Raw genomic sequence first — 11,920 nt, 5'->3', positions numbered from 1 at the left:
CGTGCATTTTCCCACATGACGTTTGGGAATTGCAGGCCTGTCACTGGTTATCGCAGATTTTTGTATCGCGATTTGGGAAATCGCAACTTTTTTTGCGTTCGTGTTTTGCGTTTTTTTGCCGTCACAGTAATTTTATCGTGGTCATTTGACGCGTTAGTGTGAGACTATCGCAATGTACCGCAGTGTTGAGAATACAATGTTGACACAGCGTTAGTTTCCCGCGATAGACTGTGATGTGCAAAGTTGCATTAAGCTAATTTTTCGATAATTAACACACGTTCTTGAGAATATCCCCCCTAGACCGCTGACCGGCAAAACCACAGTCGGGGTGGAAGCCAGAAAAAGCCTTAGTGCCAAAAAGGATCTGGCGGCAGTAAAACAATTGGGTATTATGCAGAACAGTAGCCCTAAAACACATTAAAAACCAATCAGGCAGTACCAATTTAAACAGGCAGCAAAATACACGGGCACTCGTAACCCAGGTATAGTTACCATTCCTTCACCAATAATGTGTTTTGTCATTGGTATGTACAGCAGTATACCACAAATGTACCTCGGTATACCATGGCCCAATATAACTAAATTGTGTGTGCTTTTTAACTAAAAACTACTAAACCAATTTATATATAAATAACATAAAGGATCCTTTCCACACCATAATCTATATTTCCGTTACACTTCATGAAATCCGTTCAGCCATTTTGCCACTACGTCTGTCTAAAAAGTCTAAGGAAAAAGCATTGGTGGAAAAACGTGTTTTGTGACCTCCCTTTTTTCTTGGCACCCCATAACTAGTCTCCACAAAACTTTGCATCATCAGCCAATGTAGAAAAGGGATAGGTCTGCAAGTTTTTGTGGAGATTCGTCAACAGTGGCAAAGTTAATAGTAATAGTAATAAAAAATCTGAGGAATTCTTATCTCTCAGAATCCAAACTATAACTACATAGAGGATACCACCACAATGTAATATATATTTACATATACCTCAGTTTGTATTCGCAGGGCAGAATGCAGAGATAGCCTACCGGAAAAATGCTCCTCCTTCCAAAAAGCATTTGTTGGATATATATTGGAAGGAGGAGCATTGTCCCGGCTGGCAATCTCTGCATTATGCCCTCTGAATACCACTCTGAGGTAACTTCCCCTTTAGTGCCAGATGCACAATTCTGCTCTCTGCATAGAAATAGCACAGTCTGACCAATGCTGGCTTCACATATGCCCTCTTACTAAGACCATAGAAACTCAAGCTCTTCGGGTCTGAATGCTTGCATCCTCTGGGTGGAAGGTCCACCAAGCTGATGCAGATGCAACTGGCTTAATCCAGTTTAACCAAAACAACCCATTTTAGGAGAGTTCCCCTTTCTAGAGATTCAATGGTAAGATGTTCTTAAACAGCCTACGTAACTAGATTGTCTAGATATTTCCCTATTATTGAAGTTGGTGGAAACTTTCCCGAAATTTCTAGCAAGATAAATGGCTCTGCCGCTGGTACCCCACTCCCAAAGTAAGATCTGTGTCTTGCCACCATTCAGCATCAAACTGCTGTCTTTCATCCGCCATGAACCCAAGACAAGCTAGCCGTCAACCCAACACAAGGTAGTATTTGGTTCCCATATTGTATTTATTTATTTATGTACAGATATATTTCAGGGTATCATGGTGCTGGAGTAAACGGCTCAAACCAGATTCGAAGTTTCATCACTGAGTTTAGACATTCACCGAAACATTAATCCTTCTGCATGAATAACCATGCACTTAAGGCACTTAAGGCATGAAAGGCCTTGCTGTGCTTGCCTAGGTTAGCCTAAGGTATAAAGGTAGAGAATATCACTATGTAGCAGCAAGTGTGGAAGAAGCTCGACCACTGAAGAGCCAGACAGAAGTTTGTCTTTCAATCTCAGGGAATGTGAGGATTGATACAGATACAGGCTGAAGCGGCGACTAAGAGGAGAGCGAATAGGAAAAGTGGACTTAGGTATGTGGCACATACATTAGAATAGAGCAGGGGTTTGAAAGGGAGCCAGCTGTGCCATGAGCTGAGTCATCTGCATACATCTTGGAATCCAGACTGGGGCATATTTACAAGGGCATTGCACCACCCGAGCATCACTTTTTGTGACACTCTGGTGGCGCTGTGTCCTGCGTCATATTTATAATGGCGACCCTGCTCCAGATCTACAAGGATCTGTAAATCTGAGGCAGTGCCAAAAACCTTGTGCTAGGCTGTGCACCAGCACAGGGGTGAGTACAGGAATGCATCAAATTGTTGTAAATACGGCGCATTCCCGCACTTAGAAAATGACGCGGCTCAGCACAGCGAATTTGCTTGCAGCACCATGTTGCGACATTTTCTTGTAAATATGCCCCTCTGTCTCTTGACTACTAGATGGAGTGTCAGTGTGGACCCACTGAAGAGCATATGGGATGGTGCTTGATGCTCTGGTACCAAACAGGAAAAGGCCTTGTGTTAGGTTCTTTTCTGACATATCATGCATAAACCACATGTTTAAAGTGCCTGCACCCATCGAAGATCACAGGTGGACAGTGGCATTAAATAGTAGCACCCCTGGCACATGTGCTGTCCCTGGCATATGATGGCACCCGACACTTTTCATGATGGAACTCCAAGCAAATGATCACCGCATCCTTGCCATGTGGGGTTTGGTCCCTGGGCATAAGCAGCATCTCTTGTGCCAACCTCGCATTTCAAGAATGCCGCCCTATACACACTATAACCAAACCGGGCACTGACAACGCCATCATATATCAGGCAAGTCTCCTGGTGTGCACCGTGGGTCCAGGGGCATAGCTTGGTCGGTGGGATTCAAGGGGTATGTGGTTCAGGTGGTGTGCATCTGAGATTTCCCAACAAGCATTGGAGTGTACCTAACAAAAAAGATATGACAAACATGTTGCTGTATCATCATTAAATTCGGCTCACCCCCTGAAAAAGCACCAGAGAAGCAGCACAGCCCAAGAACCTGTTATTGTAGAATATATAAATTAGACTCATTCAGCACATTCACAATGTGAAAGAATTTATTTTATATTAAATATCGTGATCAAAGAAGGCAAATAGTTATCGTACAATAGGCCCGAAATAGCTGTTTTTCCATCATCATTTTGTCTACGTCCTGCAGTGTCTACCTGTGTGCCTCCATGCCTTGTGCCAGTTGTGTTGATCCAGATGTCCACATTCTCAACGAATTTTATGATCTACAGAATTACAAACAAATTTTATATTGAGAAGGTCAAAGCTCACAGTATGAGAGATCTGCAACCTGTTCAACAGTGGCCAGTTCACGCCCCTGCAACTTCCTGTGGGCTCTGCCAGGAAGCACCAATCAGGCGCCTGCTTTGCAGAACACTTTAGCACGTTTTTGGTAATTTTAATAAATAACGAAACACATTTGCGTGGCATAATATTGTAGATGTTGGACAATCACGTCAGATTTAATAAATTCGACAATGACATAATTTCTAACAGGATTCCCTTGAAGTGACAAAGTTCTATCACTGTACCAAGCGACTCTTAATTTCTCAGTTCGTTTTATAAATGCCTCATCTTCATACCCCCAAGCTGAACGCCCTGCCACCTGCCTGTGACAGAATTTGGGGGCATATCATCAAGGACCGGCGATAATTATCGCTAAGCACACTTAGCGCTAGGATAATTATTGCCGGGTAACGTAGAATTTTATCGCTGAGATAGCGTGCTATTAGCAACGCTTATCTCAAAAGCGATAAAATTCCAAGCGCTAACTGCCAAACGTGAGATTATCGCTGGAAATCCAGCGATAATCTCACAAAGTATGGCGATAGCTTGATGATAGGGCAAGGCATACTTAGCCATGATATCCACCTTCCATAGGATATCATGGCTATGTCAGGGGCATATTAACAATGCGGTGATAAATAATTATCGCCGCTTTTGCGGCCGTTTTCGGCCGAAAAGCGGCGATAATTTTATCGCCTTATCAGCAAAGACACGCTATCGCGTGTTTTGCTGATTTTGATCCTGTTTCCAGCACACCTAACTTCGCATCGCTAATGATGCGAAGTAGGCGTGTCTTTGGAAACAACATGGGTAAATATCACGAAGGCAGCTTTGCGATATTTACGATGCTGTGAAGCAATTATGTTAATCGCGCTAAGCATGCCTTAACGCCTGACTAAGGCATACCTAACATGGGAGGTGGATTCATGTGATACGACCACAGGGTCATATCATCAAGAATATCGCCGTTTTACATGGAACATCGCTGGAAAACCAGCGATGTTTCATGGAAAAGGGCGTTATCGCTGGAATATACATCGCCCTGGCGCTAAGCGTTGTTAATACAACGCTAGCCTGGCGAAATATTCCAGCGATAGAGAAAAATGCGGTATACAAGGTCAGCGATAATTATCGCTGCCTGTCGCTAATATGCCCCTTGGTCTTGAAGCAGGCATAAGGAAAGTAGCGATAACAGAGGTTATCATTACTTTGCTTGCCGCTATGCTTCTTAGCGTGAGGCTTCATAATAGGAGCAATGTCGCGTAGCGACATTTCTCCCGTTATTCTGGGGAGGAACGCCCACTTTGCATCTCATTAGAGATGCAAAGCTGGGCGTTAAGGGAAAGGGCAACAAAGCATGGATTCACACGTTAGCGTGTCTTTGCTAATAGGGCGTTAAAATTATCGCCGCTTTTCGTCCAAAAATGGACGCAAAAGCGGCGATAATTTTTTAACGCCTCGTTGATATGCCCTTGGAGTGCACACAGCACAACACGTTTGTTCTTCAGACACTCTGTCAAATCCGACAGGGCCTCACAAAACTCGACTCCCAATATTTATTTGGGGGGTAGGACACCCCACAGACCCCCTATGAAGCTATGCCCCTGCAGGTAGAAATATTAGTATTGTCCCTGGGTGCACTGTGTGTAATGTGGCCCCAGGGATCGTATTACATATTGAGTGCATGTTCCCAATCTGTGTCGTGGGACACTCTTATTTGGGTGTCCCTGGGGCAGACAGAGGGGTGGGGGGTTGGAGGGTGACTGTGTGCCCCATAACTCTTAAGGCGCCTCCCCGGTTTTTATCTGAACACAGGCCATTTTCCTTTTCTGACCCATTTTCTGGTTTCTTCTTTTACGTGTTGTGCTTAGTTAAAAATCTTCCCATTGAAACTTGATTTCTACACATTTATTGAAAAAAGAACTCATGATCCAGAGACCTAGAATAAAACAGATACATACTTTGGGGCATACGTACAAGGAAGTGGCGGAGCGCGCCATTACTAAAACGCAGGGCTGCACCATATTTACAACAATACAGTGCAGCCCTATGTTTTCCCCTGCGCTAGCGCTAAATTTAGCTGCCTAGTGCCAACGCAGACACTCTTGAACCATAGTGCAAGAGTGCCTGCATTGTTGTGAATGATTGTTTATGTGCAGGAAGGTCCACCTTCCTGCACATAAACAATCTCAAATGGCGATTTGTAAATTCTATGTGTGCTGCTTTGTGCAGAACACATAGAAGTTGCAACGCGTCATTTTTAAAATGTTTGTTTATCTGCAGGAAGGGACACCTTCCTGCACATAAACAATCATGCATGTCGTTTTGCTGTTTTTATGTTTGCAACACCCATTGCCCACCCCTTTCAGGCTAAGTATAGCATGAAAGGGGGCCTTAATTACAAGGCAGCGTTAAGCCACATCAAGTGGCTTAACGCTGCCTTGTAAATAAGGCGAAGCCCGTATTGCCAACACAATGCCAAAGAAAGTGACCTTATGATGGCGATAGGGGCTTGTAAATATGCCCCATTGTTTTTTCTGTCCATCTCCGACTAACATCCTTGCAAAGTTCTTGAATAAAACTCAAAGGACAGGCTCAGTTTCTGGACATGTTGCTAGTATTTAGGGTTGTCTTGTTCTCAGTCTCCTGCAAGAAATCTAAGGGCTATAGCAAGGGCAGCCACATTGTGTACAAAGTCTTTGTCCTGTGGGTGATGAGATGCCTGGTCGTCCACTGATGCTGGAATACACAGAGGAGCCAGCAGGATTTGAGTGAAGGATGTCCTCGAAGCCCTCCAGGGTGCCTGCAGTTCACAGTTGTGATGATCTCAGCCATTTTGGGAAATGATGCTGGGGGAATTGTCTATGCCATTCATGGAGTTCTGTGCTGCTATGCACATGCATACCACAAAGGCAACCCATGCAACAATAATGGCTAACCCAATGCCAAGAGCCACATGGTTGAGGGTGCGAGCCATCTGGGAATTGCTCACTGCTTCAGCGGCATTACCACGAAGATTGGCTTTTCTTGTCTGAAAAAGTAGATAAATAGATTAATGATATGCTATTAAAAAGCGTGGTAGGACATAGCATCATGGTACCTTCTGGGCAGCACTGGATGGCATGGCCAGAATGCTTGCTTGGTTAGCCATTCTAACCAAGCCTGAACATCCATCATGGTTCCCTAGTTAAGATGCTGACCTGAGTTTTACATCCGGACCTCCTCCTGCAACAGGGATCTGACCAACCAAATGCAGACTACATATCCCAGAATGACTTGCAAGATAAGTTGTTGCTCCCCAGGGTTCTACACTGTGCTAATAGTTTACGGTACTAACACAAGCTCTTCGCAAGACCACGGATTATGCAGAATCTGTGGTACAGTATTAAGTGAATGCTGCAAAGAGCAACAATTTAGGCCATTTCTCTGTTAATCCCAATTTCAACAGCATTCTACAGGCTACGCCTCAAACATTATGAGGAGGATTCACAAAAGCATTCATGAGTACGGGCAGCAGTGCTACAGGAGTTCTCTTTTACAAACATGCCTTTGCGAATCTGTCCCAAACGCCCAACTCATTACTAAAAGAGCATGGAGAGCATCATCTTTTCTATTTTTACTAATCGTATATGAATATTCCCTGAATATTCCCATTTTAATCCCATTTTAGATGCTTTGGGACTAATTCAGAGAGGCACGTACGAGTATGTGAAAGAGTACTGCAGGAGTAGTTATTTGCATACTCCAAAAAGCAAATACCTCCCTGTGTATGCTCGTTCTATTCTATACTTTCATCAATCAATCAATCAATCATAGCATTTGTAGAGCGCACTACCCACCCGTGAGGGTCTCAAGGCGCTGGCATAGAGGCCATGCTAAGCATCTACCAAAGGCCAAAGCCCTCCATGTCCACTTCACACGTGCACTGTACTTTTGCACTACCCTGAAATCGAACTCGTCAGCCTATGCTCATGGCTTACTTCATACGTGTTCAATTATCTTGTGTGGTCCTGACATCCTTGCATTCTCGGGCCATGATTCTTTGTACTTTCTACACTACATCTTCCTCCGATGCATTTGCTCTTCCAGGATATCCCCTCCTTATTTAAGACCCTCCAGGAACAGAGGGAAGGGTATGCTGTGGTACAAGTACATTTTCTACAAATCTTTGCCAAGAAAGTAGTCACAGCTGGGAATAAAATAACATTTCCCTAGACACCCCTAAGACGCCTTCAGATGGATTCTCCCCCACAGACCAAGAGTTCTCATAGTATTCAAAAGTATGTCCAATATCTTGTCCTACAGAAGTATACATAAAGGCCTTACCCATGTCGGAGAACTTTAGATATGCTATGAGTGCAGCTTGATTTTTCGGGCAGCCTATCTCACCTTTCTATGACTGATGTGGGTTATTGCTAAGCCATTAAAGGGCCAACACTCTCCAGCAAACATAATTTATCTCATCAAAGCCGGAAATGTTAATATCTTAGTCAGACGTCTGCCTCCTCATTGGTCACACCACAGCATTTTCCAGCTTGATCTTCACAGCTCAACATCTCCCTCTAAACGCCCTTGAAAACCTCTAATGTCTTTAATAAGTGCTCTAGCATTATGAGATGTTCCAGATCACAGTGTATGCCTAGCAGGGAGCAGTGTGGAGAAGCTCTGTTACGGTGACTCGTAAGTGGCTCATTGGGCATTAGGCACCAAGACGCAACAGCCCCAATACTTCGATGGGGGGGTCCTCTCTGCCAGATGGGTCACTAGTTTGTCTGCTGCAACTGGGCCTTGCTCCTGTCTCAGGTAGCATTCTGTTGAAATAGGAAGGCGGGGTGTTCCGCCCCACCAACATGGTGGCTGCAACTGACTCAAAAATCAGTCTGATTTCAGCACTCATTTCCTGTTTTGTAGTGTCTGTAGCGACATAAAGTAGGTTATGCAGGAGTCAAAACAAAAGTTTTATATGAGAAACATTGTTAGTCTGTATGATCTTCCCGCTGTCAGCGGCGGCTCCCCTGTTAAGGCGGAGGAGCGTCGCCCCACTGCTCCTAGAGCCGTGCAAAAGGAAAAATAAAATGATACTAACACAATGTTATTATCATTTTATTTTTCAGTACATAGCCAGTTTAGGGTGGGGTGGGGCTGGGCTGTCATCATGGAGAAGGAGTGGTGGGCCCCATAAGTGCACATGATGGTTTGGCCAGCCATCTTAGGACGGCCAAACTGACATGCGCACTTAGCATTTCTCCACCCGGCTGTGTTACACAGCCGGGTGGAGAATAGTCCCAGGCTCCCAGACACTGTATGAGTGGCAAACCAGGCCCCTCAGACCAATCATGACACTGCTGTCATGCTGGTACTACTATTACATGACAGCAGTGTTATGATTGGCTTAGGGGAGTCTGGGAGCCTGTGTGCTGCCGGGAGTTGATAAGAACAGAAGAGGACGGAGGAGAGGCAGCGTCCAGCAGGTAAGTGATCTTTTCTGGTTTTTTTTTAACCACCCCTGCCTCACCACTTCTGTTCCGTAACAGCCGCCACTGCACACTGTATGCCCAAGGTCAGGTGATTGATGATTGCCCCTATTATGTTGAAAGAATCAGACACCACTGTCGAAATTACAGAAACTTTGCACAGGTGCATCAAAAACATTAGAGTAAGACCATTTTGCTGTTGTGAGATTCACAAACGAGCAAACAAATTCGATTCCTTTCGTATTGCAGAAAGGTATTTTTCACAAAGTCAAACATGAATCCATCGTTTTTTTGGTGGAGTTCTTAATTAATATACTTTTTTATTATAATTGATTTTATAAGTGTCAAAGAGATTTTAAAAAAGGATCCTTATCCAATAGAAACTTTCAAAATATTGAAAAATCTGATTGTGCTCTAATTTACTACTTATGTAACAAATCATGAAAGAAACTGAATCTACCTCCTAGTCTGCCTTTTACATGGAAAAGTGGATTCACATTATTTTCTCATTTTAATCTCTTCCGAGCACAGCAAAAAGTATGTGTATATACGTTATCTGTGTTTGCCCGGGTTCACATACATTTTGCAAATTCATCTACTACACATTCAGTAACAATGGCACAAATAGCTTTGCCCTTTACTTGTAGCATCAGGGAAGGTATTCTATAACATGACCTCTGATTAAACTGGCCCCAAATGATGCTCCCACCCATTTACATAGCCAGGGATTTACTTTGATTCCATTCAATATCTGCCCTCTCTGGTCCCCCCTCACAGACCGGCCAACACCCCAGGATCCTTGCCCTATTCACTGCTCACCCTGTGGTGCTTTCTACTCCACAGCTGGCCCTGCTGTGGTGACCACTAGAATGTCACAGCTTCTTCACAGAAACGAAGCGCGGTGACTGGCTGAGATGATGTTCTAAACTTATTTTGATACACGAATAAAGAGAACGTTTTCTACGACAAAAGATATGTGATCTCCTTTCAATGATCCAGAAGACATCACGTCAAGAAATAAATCTCTCCTACACAGTATGGATCAATTAGGAATTATTATGAACTTTTAATGGTCTGAATAAATGCTATGATATGTGGAGATCTTCTCCTATTAGCCTTCTGCTCAGACTTTGTCTATCTTGTCCCTGGAGGTCTTGCATTTCCTCATTTCCTTCTTCCCTCTGTCCTTCATCTCATTTCCTACTCCATGGCATCCAGATTGCCATGTTTTCCATTACCTTAGCCACACAATAATGTCAGTTTCATATTTGTAAAACTTTGGTACATTGCTCCTTGTCAGTGTTTTGGCATGTTCTTCTCAGTATCCCTTTGTTCAGCCCCAGTGGAAATAACAGCTCAAGAATATCATATCAGAAATTGACATCCTATAGCTACTCTACCCAAATGTTTCTTCACTCCTGGGGCCCACTCCCCATAGGCACCTCATTGCTCATCCACTCTGCCTCCATTTGACTTTTTCCTGACTATGAAGATGTTATCTTGTATCCCTTGTTCCTATCTCACTGATTCCCCCAGTAATGCTAGTCTATGGCCACCACCCAGCTCGTGAGGCGCTCCCCTCCTTCCCAGGCCCAGCACCCCTGCCATTTCCACATTGAGATCCAAACACACAGCTTTGTGGAGGCACCTCTGCTTTAACCAGTGACTCCACTTGGTAGATTGATGTTGGGGAATGAAACATTTGTTTTCGCTCCTCAGCAACAGTCATGTCATTAGATATCCTCTATTAGGTACACAAGGCCCTACATACAACTCTTGAAGTCCTTTCTTCTGGTAACCATGTTAATAAGTATTTGATCACTCTAAGCTAGACCAGTGCATCTCAGCTCACCATCACTTGGAGGACATCACACCCCTTGGACTGCTCTTCACCCACCAATTAAGCTACATTCTTTCCAATGACTTAAATGGCATCACCCACCTGGAAAACCCTCCTTGCCCGCCACAGAATGTTTAAGCTCTATCATTTCCATGGGACCATTCGATCTCACCCTCTTTGTACACGATTGAGAGGTCTGTCTACAGTATCCATGCCAGAACATCATAGCTTCACCTAGACACTTCACATCTGACCTGATGCCCTGCTCATCCCTCAGGCCTCCATGAAGTGATGCAATAATGATGAGACATGTCCAAGGTACTCACCTTTATAGAGAAGATGAGAGCAGCGACCCCAAGCGGTAAGCAGCAGCACAGCAAGGTAAATATGGAGTAGCCCAGGTAATCCTGCTCCTTCACCTGCACTGGGACCTTGAGCACCACTGGCTGGGAGCTCACCATCACATCCTGCCCCTTTGCGTAGCTTACATTGTACTGCGGCTGAGCGCCCACTCCAGGGTACTGAGGGGTCGTTGCAGGGTATTTGATGTATGCAATTTCCTCATATGTGTGCATTGGGGGGCTGCCTGGCATGGGGCTGCAACCATACAATGAACGAGAGTAGATCGCCGGAGGCTGTGGGGTTTCCTGGTTGCTCATTGCTGGTGGTGAGGGGTACTCCAGCCTGTGTCTGTGCGTGGCTGTGTCTGGAGCAGATCTGTGTGTGAGAGCTGTGACACGGTGTCCTAGTAGGAGCCTTATCCTGCTTTGGAATTCCCCCAGAAGGCCAAACTCGGAATAACTGCTGTGTGTTTGCATTACCTGATAAGTGACTGTTTCTCTGATGTCCTTCAGACTCTAAGGTCGCTGTTAATTTTGTGAGAACAGCAGAGCGAGGAGAGATATGTTGAGAAGTGTTATGTCCTAGGAATTACCCCGGAAAAGAGAGTGCAGCTGGTGCATGTAAAGCTTGTTATGAGAAATTGGGTTGTTGGTTGGTGGGGGTATGGGGAGGGGGTTGAAATCCTTGTCATGGTGAACCACAAAAAGTCACTATATTAACCTGTGCTTAACCCTCTGGTGGCTTGCAACAAAAGCTGTCAAGCTTATTTTAGACGCACTGTGTAAAGTATTAATGCAGCATTTAAAGAGTAATAAAGTGAAAATACAACCCAAGAAAATGCCCACCTTAATTTAGAAAAAAAAGAAAACAAAGTACATTTTAATAAATTATTTGACACCAAAACGACAAAAATCTAATCAGTGGAACCAGACTTATGAATTCTAAAAGTTTTACGTGAAAAATAATGCCTAAAAGCTCCAAACACC

The 11,920-nt window shown here is 44.3% G+C and overlaps 1 protein-coding gene across 1 annotated transcript; it reads right to left on the bottom strand.

Moving 5' to 3' along the window:
* Positions 1 to 3,022: 3,022 nt before the first annotated feature.
* On the bottom strand, positions 3,023 to 11,293 carry LOC146809094 (uncharacterized). Its single transcript, XM_085615892.1, has 2 exons — positions 10,919 to 11,293; positions 3,023 to 6,309 (listed from the first exon to the last, which is right to left on the bottom strand). The coding sequence occupies exons 1-2, from the start codon at positions 11,249 to 11,251 to the stop codon at positions 6,106 to 6,108; spliced, it is 537 nt and encodes a 178-aa protein (XP_085472018.1). The 5' UTR covers positions 11,252 to 11,293; the 3' UTR covers positions 3,023 to 6,105.
* Positions 11,294 to 11,920: the final 627 nt, after the last annotated feature.

This window comes from Triturus cristatus, chromosome 7, assembly GCF_964204655.1.
Source record: "Triturus cristatus chromosome 7, aTriCri1.1, whole genome shotgun sequence".
Taxonomy (NCBI): Eukaryota; Metazoa; Chordata; class Amphibia; order Caudata; family Salamandridae; genus Triturus; species Triturus cristatus.
The sequence above is the reverse complement of the archived record's forward strand: the minus strand, read 5'-3'. Positions and strand labels throughout refer to the sequence as shown.